Genomic DNA, 19,366 nt, shown 5'->3' with positions numbered 1-19,366 from the left:
TCCCCTAATGAATAAAATACAGGCTGAGTCACGAGCAAATAAACATACAATCTGTGTTGTGCTGCAGCCAGCCTGAACTTGAGCTGCATTGGACTGGCAGAGCCAGCTTGGGGAATTCTTGGAAATGCAGGTGGGTGTGAGAGGGGAACAGCAGGGGGCACAGAGGGAGGTGAGGTGTTTTGATAGTCAGTGACAGACACTGCCCAAGCATGCTGATAGGCAATCGATTCTCCTAAAGAACTGATAGCTCTTTTGCAGCAACGTAATACATCTGCTCAGCCCTCTGCTTTGCCGCATAGAGAGAATGAGCATTAGTATTTTTATATCTTAACATCATATGTCCTTTTCCCTGACTGCATCTATCATAACTGAGAGTTATCTCAGGTGCCTGGAAAGACAGAATATATACATTTCAGACTTCAAGAAATGCACCAATGCAACAGAGCTGATACCTTTCCACAGGTGGTTCACATTCCACATCCCACTGATTATTCCCTCCTTCCTAGCGGTAAATAACACTCCCAGAGTTGTCTGCATGCCTTTGATGGGGCAGACAGCATACATAACTATCTTCAAATCTGATCCCAGCGCAGACACACCTGCAGGGGAAGAAGCTCTGTGCAAGTGTCAGGTCTGTCATGCTCCTGTCTCTGTGTGGTGGGAGTCCCCAAGGTCACAAATTCACACAGACAGTGATGAGAAATAAAAATACTTACTGCTAAAATACTTGGGCTGCGCTGCAGTTTGTTGTAAGGACTATATTTAGGTTTCATGGGCTTTCCTGCAACTCTGTCCTTATGCCTTCGGCTGGAAATGTGCTGAAATAAATATCCTCACATTTAATTAACTGGTTAAACATTTCTCAACTTTGAGTTTCAGATTGATTTATCAGCAGGGTATGCCTAAGCCCCTGTTTGTAAGATAAAGTAGGTTCTTTAGAGAGAGCAAAAATGAGTTTTGCTAAATTAAACATAACCATTTGGAGCACATCAAACAGAGAATGAGAAACTAATCAAATACAGCAAATTCTGTGATCCAAGACAGGCTCTGCAAATTATTGGTATTTTGGTTAGTACTTCCGTTTTCTACCTGAGGAGCTTTGAACTAGGCCGAGCTGTAATCACTAGGTCATAAGGATATTCAGACATAGGAGGCGAACTTCAGTCTCTCTGATGCTGTTCAGTTGCATAAATAATTCAATATTAACTGAAGGAAGAACCAGTACCCAGGGATATGTGTACACCATGCAATTTAATACTGTCTTAGAGATAACTGAAATAACCGTGAAGGAGAGCACACGTTCACACAGCACAGCACCGTCCAGTTGGAGATCCCAGTTTGGGCATCAGAAACAACAAATTTGTATTGCATTGCTCTGAACCCACGGTTCATTGGCTTGGTCAGGGCAGAGCTGCATCTTCATGCAGCTATGCTGATATTGCAGTGCTAATGATAACGTTGCTCCACACAGTTGAGACATATCCCTGGTATTACCCTCCCACTGACTGTCCTAAACCAATAGATTCAAGTCACATTGCCCCTCTTGGATTCAAAGATTATTAAAAAGATTAAACCAGAACCAAAATAGGAATTCAGAGAACCTCAGCCCAGGATTTCTGGTTGTTAGGGGACCAAAGTTCAAACCTCTTGAGCCACAGAAAACTTTTAAACTAGATCTACTGTGCTATTCATTGATACTGACATTTTGTCCACCTCTGCTTTACAACTCTCAAGTCACCCCTCCCTCCCCGCCTTTTTTTTTTTTCCCAGTTGTAACAATTAGGTGAATTCAATGGATATTTAGAAATATTTGTGGGCTGATGGAAAAGAAATACTTCATAAAAGTTCATTTTATGGCAAAACATCTTCACACAGATCTGTATCCCACCTGTAATATTGCAACATAACTAACAACAGATTTAAGCCTCAGACACACACAGACTACCTGCTTAAGTTGAATTTCTGAATTAACATGGACATCGCAGATTTCACAATGAAATGTCTTGTTCTGCAGTCCTGAGCCTTTATTGCCATTCTGAACCTTCAGCCGGGATCCAGGTCTAGGGTAAGACTTAATGGGGCCAGCACCATTTCGAGCCTCGACCATTGTCTTGTGCTTGGAGCCTAATGGGCACGCAGATTGAAGATGAATTAATGATCAGCATCATACAACCTTGTCCATTAGCCATGGCACTTCTTGTAACACATTTATTTTCAAGACAGAATAGTCAGAACTACCACAGATCAGGATTAACAAAGACCTTGCTTTTGGTCAGCATTGTTCCCACTTCCTCAATCCAAGGGGACGCACAACAGAAGAAGCATTTGTACAGAAAGGAGTTGCAGGGACACTGGGCTGCTGCTCCTGTTTGGGGGCAGCGTGTGGCTGCATGGCCTGGTGTTTGCCAAAACCCTTCCGACAAAATCCAGAAGCTAGTGGATCACAGCATGAAAAGGGCATTAGCCAAGAGAAAAACCAGAGGGATCATTCAAAATCTGTGAATTTGTGACTAAGCCAGCAGCCACAATACAGATGGATGGTATGTGGAAGAAAAGAGACTGCATGACATATTGGCTCTGTTACTTGGATTAAATTTTTTCCCTGGACTTACCCAGGGCCAGAATTCAACCTTTGGCTTTAAATGTGGGAACTGATAAACGATCAATGAGGAAATACTTATCTTAAAGACTTCCCCTGAATCCATAGTATTTTGGAGGTCCTGGTCACCCTGAAACTTGAGGTGTAAAGAAAGACTATACTAACCAGAGACAGGAGTTTTCTGGATTAATCTCTTTGACAATACTTTTATGCACAGGCCATCATGGCAATTTCTCTAGTACAGGTGCCTCGGAAATAAATCTATACTGACTTCTCCTGAAGTGGAGGAAGGCTGATTAAAGAGCAGCACATATTTCTAAAAATTTTAATAATTAAAACAGAATGGTGACTGTGGGACCATCCAGGAAGGTGTAAAATGAGAGACTATACAGGCACACAGTTATTACCACAGCTTGTCATCAGAGGCGGTGGTGGTGATGGAGACTGCAATAAGTATCCTCGATTTGGAAGAAGTGGCTGCTTTGGCCATTTCAAAAATGGATTACAGCTGTAAAACCAGCTTCAACGGTTTGTTAACAAGCTTTACATCACCAGCACATCACAGAGCAGCCAGAGTACATTAGGGATTGCTGCTTGTGGCCTTTTAAAAGATTTATGAGAGGAATGAGGAGAGCATAGCTGATTCTCAATAATCCAAAGATTCTAGGACATCTAGGAAATTTAAGGAGGCCACACTAAAAATCGCAAAAATATCAAATAACAAAAGTTACTAAAAATTGTGCCAGCAAAAAGCAGACACCAGAGACAGACAGCTCAAAAATGAAAGAGAGGTAGAAAACTGACATTTTAGAAACCTTGGTGCTACAGAAACCACAATGGAGATATCATGGAATATGATAAAGTAACGTGAACTGTAGGGATATTGTCAACTAAAAGCTTACAGAGTACTTGACAGACAGTTCTAAAATTTATAGAGAGCTTTACTAAAATATCAAACATCACACATCAAATTGCCATTAACACAAAAGTTTTAGCAACTTGCCATTGTAAGTTTTAACTAAAAGACTCTTCAGTGAATTCTGGCTACCACAGTATCAGAAAAACAGCTTGTTACATTGACTTTTTGGAAATTAACACAAAACTCACTCACGTTGTGTACCTACTCACCTGTATTGTGCGCTTCTAGTTGTGACAGGGAATTTACAGCCACTTTGCATAATGAACAGTAAAGTAGTTTTTTGGCCTTTTCCTCTTCTGACTCAGACACTGTGCTAGGAGCCCCATTTGTGCTCTTGGAGGATGACGCAGGTGTTACAGGTGCTGCTGCTGCCACTCCAGGCTTTGGAAGAAAAGCACCCACTTCTGTACTGGAATTCTGACTTGCACTATTGGGTTTTGCTTTCCCTTTGTCTTCTAAAAGAAGCAAAATATCTGTCAAATATGCTGCGCACAAACAATCATACAGCAACAGTCCTGTGGTTTTAGTGAAGCTAACACAACAGGGGCCTAAGTCATCCAATTTTATACAGGACAGCAGCATCCTTGAAGTCTTGTTAAAATCCAACCACAAAATGTGCGTAATGACTTTCCTGCTTTTAAGTTTACCATTACCAATGACTTCAACAAAGTCATGCCAGCTGTTGTTGCTGTCACGCTGCAGATCTGGCCAGCTGAAAGGAGCCCAAGAAAGCTCAAAGGCAGCCAGGGTTAAAGACTGAAGAGTGCTTAGAAACACGTGAGGCTTTGTACTGGGGATTACAAAAATACTCCTGAAAAGCAATATATTGCCTTTGGAATGGCTCGAATTTCTCAAAGTCACTGGGAGGACACTCAAAGGCTCCAGCACTGTCTTGACATATGATATCCTTCCTTTCAGCTAGGGTTGAGTATGGTGCTACACTATACACATGAGCACAGCTGTTAATATTTTTAGATTTTTCCAAGAACAATTCTCCACACATCCAGAGATCTGATAGCTCCGATGCGCATTCAGCATATTCCTTTATCACTTCACAACCATGAATCAATAATCTGTGCTCTTATGAGACAGGTAGGCATGTATTACTTCATTTTACAGATAGTAATCACAAGGCAGAGAGATTAAATGTCTTAAATGTGCCTAAAGAGGAACTTTGAACCAGAGCCAATATTCAAATTGTCCTTGCCTATGTGTTGTCTAGAAGAACTCATTGCATTTTAAGCTATTCAGTTGCAGTCCTCCTGACCACAAGCTGTACTGGTACCAGCTCACTTATAAAGTACAGGGGATGAGAGGGGTAAAAGTGCAGTGTTGCTGGTATGAGCAGCCCTGACAAAATGGACACATGAAATGAAAGCCTCAGACTGGGACCCGTTGTCACTCTGAACAAACTGCCACCATCAGTGGAACAAAAGATCACAAAGTTTCAATTCTATTAAATAACACTGGCATCTGCCAATTTGCATTTTAAAGATATATATTTTTTTAACATATAGAAAAGGACTGTAGATCTAATTTTATTAAAGACCAACCAATATCAGCCTAGACATTTCTGTATCTCTGAGATTAATGCAATATCAAAGGCCAGCTCTACATTTAGGATTAATCATAGTTCCATCACTTGCAGCACAAGCCCAAATAGGACATGATACAAAACATATGGGGTAAAGTGCGTAAAATAATATGTATATGATGATGCAGACCAGCATCTTCTCAAAATTAATGTTTCTTTCTTGTTTTATCAGAACAAATTAGAAACTCATATAGCTACATTTACATTGTATGTTTTTCATACACATCATTTATACTTTATACTTCAAAACGTTTAATCTGTAGTGAGGAATACCACAAATTTATCAGTACTGTCATTTCTCTAAGTCCATAAGATGACTGTTCCCTCTACTTCAGAGAAGAAAATCTGGAAAGGGATGAGAAGAGCATTTCTTATTCATTCACCCACAGCAATTAATATTTAAATGGCTTTGTATAACTAAAGTAATGTCCTTAGTCATTCTTTATGACCACTGCTAGATTCTGCCTTGACTTACATGACAGTTTCTTCTGGTTAAGATGTGACGTTTTCATGTCCTTCAGATTCAAAAGAACATTAAAGTATTAAGTAACTGCAACAGGAACGAATGTCTAAGTACAATCACATAACAGCGACCTCTTCAAAATTACTTGTATCCCATCTGAAACCTAAGGCATAGTGTAAAATGTGTTGAACCAATTTAAAAGCTAGGTTCTATTTTGAACACTCAGTTATTTTTAAATACGGCTCCTTGAAATATATGTTTACAGCTACCAGACTCTGTTGTAACATCACTCTGTGCATCACCCCAATGCTGCGTTACCAAGAATTCTGAAAACAGGATTGTACCCCCTACAACAAGAAATTGAGAGCGCCTGTGAACCATGAACAGGCATTTTGATACTCAAAATACACGGGTTTTGGCATATTTCCCAGAAGTGCATTGCAGTACATCAATTTTAAATTGTTAAAAAACAGCAGAAAGGAAATTCTAATAAAAGAATCGATTATTTTTTTTTAAATAGCTATAAAAATACTTTGAAATTACACAATATGAAATATATAGGACAGAAAATAATCAAGTATGAAGCCTGTTATTAGGACTGAATATATGATAAAGCCAGATTCTTAAAGTATTTCAATTGATAATGTATGACAAAAGAAAGTGATGTTAAATCACAGTTCATAGACTATTCAATTTTAATGTCACTATAGTAATCAGTTACATCTGCAAAAACCTCAAACAGCATATGACTTGTGAGTGTTCATAAAATAGAGGGTTTTGATAAATTACATCTGCTAACATGCTAAATTAAAGAGTTTTCAGTATGGAAAGTTCTCAGCAGTGCTAATATCTACAGGGAAAGTGTTCTGAACTGCTGCCATTTGTGAGTTCACATTACAGGATAATAGACTTCTTGTTGTTGTTCTATGTGACGCACTGCCAGACTGCAAGAGGCATCATGTCCAAATGCGTGGGGGCCTGAATCAAGCAGAGGAAGGTTCCTTGGTATTTTGCCTTTCAGGCCATAAAAGTAAAATACACCTGCAGAACCACAAGCCTTATGTTAGTGTATATATAGACTATATTTCTACTTGGTCTGTTTTATGTCATTTCCCATGTGTTTTGTTTTTTTTTTTTTTTTGGATGTAAGCATACATACTTGGTGCTTTTGAAACACTCCCTGGAGACTGAGATGGGCTTGCTCTGGACAGAGGAGCCCAGCAGAGAGGGATGGCCCTCACTGCCCCACATGCAGGCACTGCACAGGTTTCTTCTGCCCACAACCCCCAGCCTCCCTGTGCAACCCCTCTGTTGCACAGAGGAACAGATTTGCAGTTGTGGATTTTGCAATTAAGTGCCTGTAAAATAGGATCCTAAACAATGGAGAAAGATCCATTTTACACAGGTCACCAATCACCGTCAGAGAGTGACAGCTTTCCATTGCTGAATTTAAAAGGCGATTGAAAAATGCTAGATTTCATTTCCCACTTCTCCAGCCACCATTAAGGGATATTTAGTTCTGAGGCTCAAATGCCAGCTGATGTAGTACGTCAATATTTAAAATACTCCCAAGGTTTACGGTGTTTTCACTCTTCATAATACAAAGCAATTCTAGAGTATATAGTGCATAACGGGATGACAAGAAAACTTCTGGAAAACTAGAGAGAAGTTAGCAGCATCCAGCTGGGCAAAGTTCTGCCAGTGTCTCGGCTTTTGGAAAGAACTAGAGTTCACATAGTAATTCTTTCATTTTGGAGAGCTTCCTGACACTGATCAGCTCCACGTGGCTGTGTGTTTACATGGAGAGATACATACCTCTATATAAGTTGATGTTTCCTTCCACTGTTTTAAGTGCTTAATGCAGTGGCTTAATCTTCAAAAGTTGTTGTAATTGGAAGGTTATTAGACAGTTTAACTCCCACAGAAAGTATAGTGAGCTAAGTACATATTTATCACTGCAGTGGGGCAAGAATTGCCTTTTTTTTTTTCTGCCTTCTAAATCAGAAAATTGCACTTCCCCAAATGGGCTTTGGATAATAGCTTATTGTTTTCAGTCTACAGAATTCAAAACACCATTACCTACAGTTTTGTTTGAGACAAATGCCTACCAAGTATTTAACTGTGCAAAGCACAGGAAATGCAGATCATATGTATATAGAAAGCAGGACGATCACCATCCTACAGCTCCGCAGAAGGGAACTAGAATCAGAAGACCCAGACGGTGTCAGTCTCCTCCCAGCAAGCTGCAGCTGTGATTCAGTCTGACCCAGGGTCAACTTGAAATGCCCACATCACAACTCACATGCAAGGAGTCCATCAAAAATCTAATTCATACTGTTGCACTGTACTGGACTATGTTCGTTTTCCACACAGAAGGCCATATTTCATCTGTGTTAAATTTCTGTCTGCCTTTTAATTAAGTCTGCCTTTTCCTCAGGACTCCAGAGAAATAAATCAGTGGTTCATTTCGAGCTCTTACTGAAGCCTGAGTTTATTTTGAAATAGAGCCCAAGGAAAAAATAAAGCACGCTAATTAAGTATTGCTTTGGGCTCAGTAATACCAATGCTCTTGTTGCCTACTTACATTGTTTCAATTCTGCTTTGAAGTTGTTTTCATATATTTGTGGTTGTTTGCCTCATGTCTGCATCAGCACCATGTTAAAATTCAAGACTTATTTATTTATTTAGTAGTACCTCATTTTGGCTTTACGTATCCAAGTTAGAAAACAGCTTAGGATAACATCTGACAGCCTTAAATCTAACTGGTTCTAGCTCCCTGCCAGCCCAAGTGATGTACCGCCCTGTGTAGTTCATGTTTCTCTCACTACTGTTGCTGTCACTTAGCTCAAGAAGGGACAAAGCCGCTGCCATACACCTTCTTCCCTGTGACACTTAACCTGCATTTCCTTTGTGCAGTTGTATCCTTTCCTGGTTCCTAACAATGGCACGTCAATGCTCCATCCCCACGCACAGACTGACCATCAATGCAGGCCATACAGAAAGCAACACAACTTTTTTTCCCTAACCATTTCATCATTTCATTAAGCAGTTTGGTTAACAAGGTACTTTTAAGAGAATTCACTTTGCTTACTTCGTAATTTGTCAAGTGTTTATAATTTTATAATATATACATTTGTACTTTAGAAATTTATATTTTAAAATGATCTCTTACCATACTAAAACGTACCAATAGGTCTTGCTTTTTACAGCTAGGAAATCACTTTTTTTTTTTTTTCTCTCTAGAGTGTGTGATGATTTCCATACACATTAGACAGAAGTTTTCACTTGGAATTTATGATGAAAATATAGGTGCTGTTTTTAATGGAAAAATAAATTAAAATTCATGTTTCTTAATTCAGATTCCTAATAAAAATAAAAACAAGCAGAATTATAAAACTCATATATAAACCTAGAAATTCAAATGATATAGGTTTTCTGTATCAATAATAGCTATTTCTACTTACATCCTACAACATGCCTACTTCCAGTTTTTATCACTGAAATTGACAAAGTATATCTTTGCAATAAACTTCTGCTTCACAACAGCTTGTTCAAATAGCAACCGAAATAAAATTTACAGGTTATCCAAGATTTAGATTATGTATGGGAGACACCCGCAGGAGCCCTATCCATCACATATGCCAAAAGCTTTTAGGTAGAGAGTTCTGCTACAATCCTAATAACCCTTACAAAACTGTCATGTACATTTTCTGCCTATACTTAAATAAATCTGCTCAGAAGTAATAATATATTATTTACTGAGAATACATTTCTGTGTGTGTGTGTATGTATGCTTCACGCCTATCTTTGTTACTTGGTCATACCTGGCATCCCCCAGCTGAGCAGCCCTACACAAACTACTTAAAACCAAAACACAGTACACCAGTTGTAAAGTGGCCACTGCTGCTCTACACAGCCCTGCACCAGAGCTCTTTTGAGGAATTTGCTAATTTCTCATCCCACAAATTGAGATTTGATTTTATAAAAGATTATATTATTATATAGATTTCACCTTCTCATACAACAAAACATACTTCCAGCCTGGAAAAGAGCATAATGGAAAAACTGTTTCTGGTAGTCTAGATATTTTTGATTCTCTTTTATAAAAGTAAGAAAATAGTAAATACTTGAAATACTTATGGTCCCTTTCATCTTGAAGAACCTAAAAGAAAGAGTTGTGCAATTTCCAGTGCAACTTCCAGCCTCAAGTGACTATGTTAGGAGACACGCAAGGAACAAACTAAAGCACAACTTGATCACTGAGTGGTTATCAATGCCGTGCTACCAGAGAACAGATGATGCACGGTTAAGTGCAAAGCCTCTGGCAGTATCAGCCTTATTTACAGCTCAGTGCTACACCACATCACTGCTGAAGGAACAGCTTTTAAGAACTTGGATAGCTTGATGATTCTGAACATCTTAAATTAATTTCTGACTATGGAGTTTCCTATGGTAACAACAATAACAAAAGTGATTTCTGAAAGGAAGGGTTTGTGTTTTATTTATGGGTTTCACATCTTTGAATAGCTTTATGTTGTCATTAGAAATGAGGTGCAAAGAGGTATGACAGCCCTGAGTTCACATGGGCTGTGTGACTGGGTACCAATATTAACCTGAAGTACTTATTTTTTAGACTATTTGAGACTTTGAGGTAAAGCAGGCATATCTCCCAAACCAGCAGAGCTGTACCAGAGCTGTAACCAGCTTTCAGGTTCTCCCTGTAATTTCAACAGCTCCAAATATGACTATGACTATTGGGCTGCATTAAACAACCTTTGAAGCATTCAGTGACTGCAAAATGGGACAAGGAGATCAATCACATTGTCAGACTGTTGTATAAATATTCTTTCCCTTATCAAGTGCATAGCAAAGGTAAACTAAATTACATTAATTACATTCATATACAATCCAAGAAATTTTGCTGAAAAACTAATAATTGTTGTTAAATTGGTCTCAATAAAGACAGAGTAAAAATGTATTTATTGAAAGATAAAATTCTAACTCAGTTAAAACTTGATATTTTAGATTCTTGGCACATGTGACACAAAACGAAGTGAAACTTAGTTTCTTCCTACTCTCCTTTATAAAGCCACTGACAATGCTGAAAAGAGGCCAGTTAGTTGGTATTACTGCAGCTTTTCATTTGACCTTGCTGTTCTAAGCTTTCTGCACATAACAGCAAGATGGTCCCCAGACCAAATGATCTGCAGTTTAAGAGCAGAGATCACAGCTGCAGACAGACATATATGAAATCACAGGAGACAGAACAGGTCACCAATGTACGCATTGGTGTGGCAGCCAAACTTTTCATAAGCTTTCTTCTGTTTTTCACTCCATCACAGAAAAAAAAAAATTCACAGGTGACGGTAACAAAAGTAAGTTTGGCAGCTGTTTGTAGGAAGATCTTCACAAACAGAAGGACCAGAAAAGGTGCGAAGCTGGTCACAATGGCTGAGGGGTGGTAAGTGCAAGTCAGCACCTTAAAAGCACACTACAACAGAGAAACAATGCACGGAGAGCTTTGAAAGTGAAGGATTTGAAGAATTTGGAGAGAGAAAATCAGTAGCTTTAGTTCAGGGGATAAAGTGGTGAAATAACATAGAAAAGCTACTGCTCTCCTGCCACTGAGAGTCCAGGAGTATCCCTGCAGCACTGCTTCTGAACATACCTGGCTTTGACCTAGCTGCATTTGTCAAAGACAAAGAAAATGATGCCACTATGAAAATGGAAAATTATGAAAAATGTTAGTAAGAAATAGTACAGGGAAGAAAGAACTAGACGTTAAAAGCTGCACATAGAAATACCGTAACAAAATTCACAGTTTTAAGATTTAAGACAAAAATGCAGAAGTAGAGAGAAGTAGAGAGATAACAATCAAAGAGGTTGCAAGGCTGTCTGAAATTCATAAAAGAGATGTTAGAAAACCATGAGAAAATAAAATCAATGTGGGGAAGGCTTATTTAGCCACATTGTACTTGAAGGATCTACAAATCCTAGGATCTACCCTGCCACATAGGTCTGGAGCAGAAGACGACAATTCACAAGTTATCATACTGGAAACAATATTTAGTTATATTTAGATTAGTTCTGTTTGCCCTGAAACAATATATGGAGGGAGAAGAGGATCAATGACTGAATTAACAGGAGGACAAGAAGGGCCTTTCTCAATCTATCAGCAGAAAAACTCTGCTGAATAGAAATGCAGACAATAGTTCCAGTAAAATAAAAAGCAAGCATCAAACCATTGTTCTTCACAGAAAGTCTCATCTTCTGCTGGCTCACACTGTTATAAAGGAATAAAGGATGCATTTAAACAATTATTTATCCTTTTCATGAAGAAAAAGATGAACACTGAGTAATATATGCCATGAAGACAATAGAAGGAAAGCAATTAAGTCACTGGTGGTCACAACCTTTACAGCATTTGCAAGTGCTCCATCCTGCAGCTCATCATCACTCAAAAAAAAAAAAAAACAAAAAAAACCACAGAGCATTAGATTATTTCTTGACACTCATTAAGACAGAGTTAGCTAACTTTGATAAGGGATTTTTAAATCTTTTTTGTTTTATCTCCACATTTGCTGAATAATGAGACTCTAATGGCTGTCAGACAAAATACCTACTTTCTCACCAGTTGTGCAGTCTACTGAGAAATGAGGCTGAAAAACCCATAGGGCTCTGTTCTAGAAAAATTCCACTGCAAACCTACATGCAAATCAGATAGCATAGAGTATCCATTAACCCTCTGGTTACCTTTAGTTTTTGTAAAATGCTCTTCCTTGTACCTCAGGCCTGTCTGAAAAAAAATGGCTAGGTTTTATATAAAGGTACTTACATGAAATAAATGGTTGACACATTCTAAAGAAAACCAATTTTGTTTCCATACAAAGATGAGAAACAAATGGAAGCTATAAATATAAAGCTTTTCATCTGAAGCACAAATGTGCACTGAAATAAGCTACAACATATTTTGTTGAGATACTGAAGCTACATCAGGAAACGTCTGGATGGCTCTGCAATATTGAGTGAGCTCTGTAGCTAGCCTGATTATTTGATTAACTGCATCATTACTCTCCAACTGGCTGAACTGAAGTATCATTTTAATTTCAGAAGTATTGCTTGCTTGGCTATGGTACAACAGTGATGTTGATACTTAATTTCTTACATATTTTATTTCTGAATTGGCATAGCAAAGACTCTAGGGAATTCTTTTACAAAGGAACCTGTCTCTTTTTCAGAGTACAAAATACATTTGCAACTAATTGGATTAAATGTTATAAAGGTTTGTTTTAGAAAATTTGGATTCTCCTAATTCTCATGAAATTGGATTGCTGAGAATCAGAAAATACTCAGAAGTCCACATGGTTCTGCCACTGCAAAATCTTGACCTGCAATATTTATTTCTGCACCTACCTGTACAACTTCTTCAACAGAGAACACCTGCTGTTCCAACTACTTGGTGCCTTTGTGACGACACTACAGCGTCACCTACAGTTTTTAGTCAATTATTTGCATACTTGCAGACATTTTTCCATACATAAAAAACTTATATTGAAGTAACTGTACAAAAGTTATGGATCAACAAGGAAGACTCACATTTCAAACATTTCTCAGTTAAAGCAGTATTCTCAAGGTGAGAATATCCCATAGTTTTGCATTCTTCAGTACTGTTGCTCTATGACTTGGTAAATTTATTTTAAAACTATCTTAACCTTTCATGTTTTCTAAGGTATGCCAGTCTGTGCTGGCTGGAATGGAAAAAAATTAAAACAGACTTGGAAACTATTATATAGTTTGGGCAAAGTTTGAAATATAGTATATGACGTGATATTAAAAAAGTGACTTTTACCCAGGGGGGAAAAAAAAAAAAGTTTTACCTGGTAAAACTTATCTTTCTCTAACACCAGAAACCTATTGTGTTTTGTAAATATTTTTACTCCCATTACAGACTGCCACATTTATTTTACTAATACAGGAATGCAAGTTTTCCATAGTACTTTATTGTCTTTTAAACCTTTTAATACTGTAGGAATATTTAGAAAAAAATAACCTTCAAAGATTATAACAAACAGTGTATTCTACCCAGACATCCTTCACTTCTTAAAAATGCTTTGGGTCACCTCCTCAACCATAAAATTAATGTTATGTCCACCATCTATGAATCTGAAATACATTACTAGAAACACGTTGTACTTGCAGTTTGTGCTTAAATAATCTTAAAATTCTACCCACAGCTGCTAAAGTGCTTTGGAACTCAATACAAAATTTATGGGTGTCTAAATAAATTAATCAAGAAGAACAGACATTCTGCATGCAGGTATGTTCTCATGGGCCTGTGTCTGAACTACTGACTCAGTACTTGCCTGGGCAGATCTGCCATTGAAGCCAACTATGAAACACTCATCTTCATTTCAGTTAAATGACATCTATAATTGTGCATTCTCACTGATTTCAGTGACAGGTTTGCCTGAAGACTGCAAGTATGTAGTCATGTCCTCAAGATTTCAAGATTTGACCAATAAATTGCATATAACTTGCCTAACAGACATGCAAGTTGATTTACTCTCCTTGAAGAAAAAAAAAAAAAAGGATAAGGAAATAAAACACAACCTATTGACCATATATACATTTTTATGCTATAGGAAATGTAGCATGTTTCTCACACCAATTCACTAATGCAGCAGCTGTAGAATTAAGGTTGGAAGGATAATAAAAGAAGTTTTCAAAAGACCTATTTAACTGTCTGATGTGCCAGCCAGGGATATTTTTACTTTTGTTTTCAATTCTGGATTTCTGAAAAATTTTGTATCAAAACCAACTCACCAACTTCATGGTCTCAGTTGTCTGACACGCCCTAGCAACAAGCATTTTTTTTGAGCATTGTATTCTAAATGCTGCCTACTTTTATATGTTGCATAAAAAATAAATATGAAAAATATAAAGATGAGTAAAAACAACATTTACCAAAAAAAATCTGAACACATTATTGATGTATGGAAGTTGCTACTAGACTAGACTGGCTTGTACTCTTAGAGGTCTTTTACTTTACTTAAATAGTTGGTGAAAAAATACAGGGAAAAAAAAAAAAGGCCACCAGTAAAACTATTTTCCTCACTTGTAAGTGCATGTTTTCCAGGAAAAAAAGGTTCAAAAATAGAACATTTACTTCATTTAGAGGCTAAACCAAAGCATCCTGAAGAAACAGTATTGGGTCTTACCCATTGTTTTACATTTGGAGACTAAAGTCACTCAAAGCCTGAGAGAAAAGAAAGACCTTTAATTCTCAAATTTTAGAGACTTGACACAACCTCCAACTTTGGCACAACTAGACACAGACAAAACTCCATTCAACTACTAACTGCACAAGTAATCGTCAGCATTCTGTTATTTATTCTCTGATTATGTGGGAAAGCTAAATGTCTGGCATCAGACGAACAGTCTTACTTCTTCAGCAATATCTTTCTTCAATAAGCTTTGGGGAACTATTAGATACAGATAAAGCAACTCCATCCCAGGCTTGCTATTAAAAAAAAAAACAAACCTGCAGATGTCTTTATTGGGAATTTTCCATTCTAATGAATTTAAAGGTCTAATTTAAGTCCTACTGAGAGTAAGAGAACTTCCACTGATTTGAATTTCTTAGTCATCTAAAAACAAACCTCATTCTTGGATCCCAAATGATTTTTTTTCTTATGCAAATAATACTGTCATTCTCCATCAGAATAACTATCTTGAGGCGACAAAGAAGGATATATCACTTCTCTCTTTTGGAATTTTTACAAAATCTCATTCCAAAACCTTCGCTTTTTTAAATTCTTCTGGATCATCTTTCTTCCTACTAGAAAATTGCAAAGCAGATGAGTGACATTGGTATCTCAATCTTACACTCACTTTTTGCTAGCTGCTTCTTTTACTCTCATTTTCCCTCCTTCTCCACTTCCACACCTGAAGACTTGAGAACTGTTGTAATATGTTGCATAGCCAATTATGAATAAAGAATGATGTCATACATACTATTTCTGCTAGGTTAGGGTCATTGTGCCACCTCTGGCATCCTCTATGGAAATATATATTTAATCATTTGCTAGTATATTGTGACATTCCATATTTATCTTATCATTCAATTATCATCCAAAAAAAATTTGGATATTCAACAAGCACATTATTAGCAGAACAAGCAAGAAAAACAGATGCCCGATATAGCAAGAAAAGAGTTGCCCAGAGATTCAATGTATATAAGTGGATTCTTTAAATGACTGTATACATATAGCTAAAAACAAACAAACAAAAAAGTAGCTGAGAACATCCCTGGGCTCTGCTCCAATGACCAGTTGTATCTGTAGTCACTCTTGCTTAGCCCAATGCCTATCTTTACCTCTACCCAAAGTAAGAAAAAATTGCATAATTTGAAAGATGCTAATGAAAAAATATGCAACGAAATTCCATTTTTTATAACTGGAATAATTTATAGTAGTATACTGCTTTAGTGATCTAGGGCACATGAATGTTCTGGCACACAGCAAAGCACACAGAGTAGTATTTAGTCTTACAGTATACTTTTAATGCAGAGCTTCTGCTTTTAAATAACTACAGGAGAAAAAGCTTACCATTTCTTCAAAACAATCTTCTGCTTGCATGTATTTCTGATTTATATAATGACTGGAGAAAGAAAAGATTGACCTTTTCCAATTTGAACAGAAATTGGAACAGCTCAACAATGTAATTGTGTCAGTCACAGAACTTAGTTTTTCAGTTAATTTCAGTTAATTTCACCTATAATCAGTTTGCAGTAGAGGTGCAGAATTTGATCTGTGCTAGTTAATATTATAGGCAGACTGAAGAAACACCTGAAGAACTCCTTGGAGCTCCTGGAAGTCATCAACACCAAACCATGCAGAACGACTGCTTTCCCATTTAGCTTGTAAGAAGACACACATGGAAAGATGAGGCTTGAAAATCCCATTTTGAAAAAGTATGACCAGTAAGAGTGACAGGGAAGAAAGTGTTTCAAAAGTTCAAACCTAATAAAATGGTTTCTTGTTAATAGACTTTGATTTGCTAATAGTCCTTTTGATTAAACTTTCATCCTAAGTGCATAAGCCAAATAGCAACGTCCTGAAGTAGGTGCTGAAATAACCCACCAGAACATGCCCAGAGACTATTCGCTACTAAATCCAGTATCAACATTACATGTGCTACTGACAGTATATTTCACATATCAATACTGATAATAAAATGTTCATGTAAATGCATGCATGGTACTTGCACATGAAACAACAGCATACATGTGATGAATTTATGAGAATTCCTGAATTCTGTTTTAGATTAACCACCACAAAAGCACTGTGGTCAAGCAGCAGATTATATGTTGTGCCTTTATATCTATTTTGGGGATGGAGTTTCAACAGGTGGCAGTATAGAGCAATATAGAGCATTTTTCTGAGGGCTGTGAAATGTTTAATGAAAAGAGGACAAAACCTACCATCCTCGGAGAGCTTCATAGAAAAATACCCCTGGAATGACTCTCCTTGGTGGGTGAATCTGATTGAATTTATCTCTTAGAGCTGACCATAAACTAACTTCTTTAACATAAATACGTCCATGCTTAGCAGGCACTATCTGAATACACATAAACACAGATGCATTATTATTTTGTAGCATATAATTTCAGTAGAATTCTTTATGTAAGCATAAATATGAAAAACTGATGAGGTTTTTCAGTAGCTTTTGATGGAGACTAGACATAATGATAATCATCTCAGAGAGGCATAAGAAAAAAACTCTAAATATGACTTGTTAACGTTGATGTATAGCAAGCCAAACAAATCATTGTCATGTTCCTCTCCTTCTATAGCCTCTTTTCCACAAAATTCAACTTCATCACAATATCAGCAGCATAGACTTTGAGGTCTGGATGACTTGGGAACATTACAAAGGATTAAATAATAAATACCCTAGAAACGTCCTAAGCGTTGAAGTTCTTATAATGACATCTCTATAACAATAGCCTAGAATCCCCCCAGAACAGATATACTACAGATAGCTGTGGAAGCTGTATTATCTCCTTGCTCTTTCTATAAGATTATTGTGATTTAAAACAAACAAAGAAAAAGTTTATTCCTTTAAAATAAAGTCATGAATTAAAAATAAATATTAAGGTTTTTTTTTCAGAATTGGGTATCATTTTTAGGATACCGTAAGTACAGAGATGCATATGGAAAAGTTCAGTTTGGCAACTCAAGCCACATGACCAAGGGAGTGTCCTGAGGGTGGGCTTGTGAAATATGAACTAAGCCATCCCATGGGACTTTACGTCTCATTCATAGTTGATGAATAAATAGCACTGGTAATTGGGACACTGAAGAAATCCAACCCATCGTAACGTGCCTGAGTAAATGTGATTCAACATGTTGCACTCTACTAAGGAATAAAAGGAGTAAAATATACAGGTTTATTTTCAAAGTGCCCACAGAAAGCCCTCAATGAACTAAAATCACTGGCAAGACCTTGAGGTCAATTTTTTTTTTTTGTCTAATAAAGCTTGTAGTTACTGGTTCTATCTAATAGGCTAACTTGTTACCATATGTCTACATGACAAAGTAGCACTTATGTCTATCAATCTGTCTAGGTTGTTTTGAAAATCTGAGCTAGCCCACTTGGGCAGCAGACACCGTACCATGCTTTAGCATGCTGTAATAACTGGAGTAACTCCTAAAAGACCCAGCTGGATCAAGAAACTGGCAAACGAGGTTTCCAGTCACATCCCTTTCTTGCTGTCCTCGCCATACACAACAGACCAGCACAGGACTGCTCATATGCTGGAATATCATCAGCATGACACTGAACTGCTCATTTAGCTACTCTGAGATGCAATTACAGAACAAAACTGTAGTAAGAGGGGCCAGAATTTGAAACAGGATGCAGAATTTGGCCTGACTAGGTGCCTGATGTTGCAGATGTACCAGCTGAACAAAAAGGACTTTTCATAAAACATCCAAAGGGTCCATTTGTAACAAGTCCCAGGTAGCAGAGCCTGCCGATCTTATTTGAACAAGATCTGAACTTGAAACGCCCATATATATATATATATATATATACACACACACATATATATATATAATTTCACAAACAGCTCTCACTGAAAAGGAAAGAGATCATATACAGAATGGCTCAAAGACAAAAAAGGCTTTATTTTTAAATTCTGAAACCTGTTTTTGACTTTTTAGTAGGTTATAACACTTGCATTTAATTCTTGATTTTTATATCAAAACAGAATTTAAAGAAAATGATCCTGCACCATCTGCTTCATTTTGAACAATTTATTTTGATTTAGAAGTGTAATCAAAGAATTCCTCTTCATTTGATAAGTAAATAGTGACATTTTAGTCCATTTATTATCATACGCATTCCTGAGGGACTCATCACTATAAGCATCTAGAATATGCTAGACTGGAATCACAGACACCCATCTTCTGTTGTATTCTCAGACCTATATTTAAAATGCACTCTGCATATTCTAAACTGTGCTATGTACTTGTTGCAACCCCCGCCATTTTCTAAAGAGGTATTTCCAGTGAAATGCATCCATGTCCACACATGTGTACATTACATTAACACAACATCTTTCAGCCTAAAGGACTTGACAAACTACTGAACAGTGCAGACTTTATAAAAAGTTTCTCCCTCATACACATATATTTCTGCTTGAAGCCATCCTTAAAATCCTGGGGTCCCACAGGGAGGGAAGGTAATCTTTGACCCACATGAAAGAGCAGTTCACAGGCTTGTTAA

The 19,366-nt window shown here is 37.3% G+C and overlaps 1 protein-coding gene across 4 annotated transcripts in view; it reads right to left on the bottom strand.

Moving 5' to 3' along the window:
• LOC121072257 (zinc finger protein 385B) overlaps nt 1–19,366 on the bottom strand; it is a 130,639-nt gene that overhangs the window by 2,175 nt on the left and 109,098 nt on the right. For all 4 annotated transcript variants that reach the window (XM_040561713.1, XM_040561712.1, XM_040561714.1 and 1 more), the window contains 3 exons: nt 3,728–3,973; nt 1,946–2,124; nt 717–818 (listed from right to left, as the gene is read on the bottom strand). In XM_040561713.1, the coding sequence (XP_040417647.1) occupies nt 717–818; nt 1,946–2,124; nt 3,728–3,973 (527 nt within the window). The remainder of the gene's footprint in view (nt 1–716; nt 819–1,945; nt 2,125–3,727; nt 3,974–19,366) is intronic.

Source organism: Cygnus olor, chromosome 6 (assembly GCF_009769625.2).
Source record: "Cygnus olor isolate bCygOlo1 chromosome 6, bCygOlo1.pri.v2, whole genome shotgun sequence".
Lineage (NCBI taxonomy): Eukaryota > Metazoa > Chordata > Aves > Anseriformes > Anatidae > Cygnus > Cygnus olor.
Note: the sequence above shows the minus strand (reverse complement) of the source record. Positions and strands in the feature narration are given on the sequence as shown.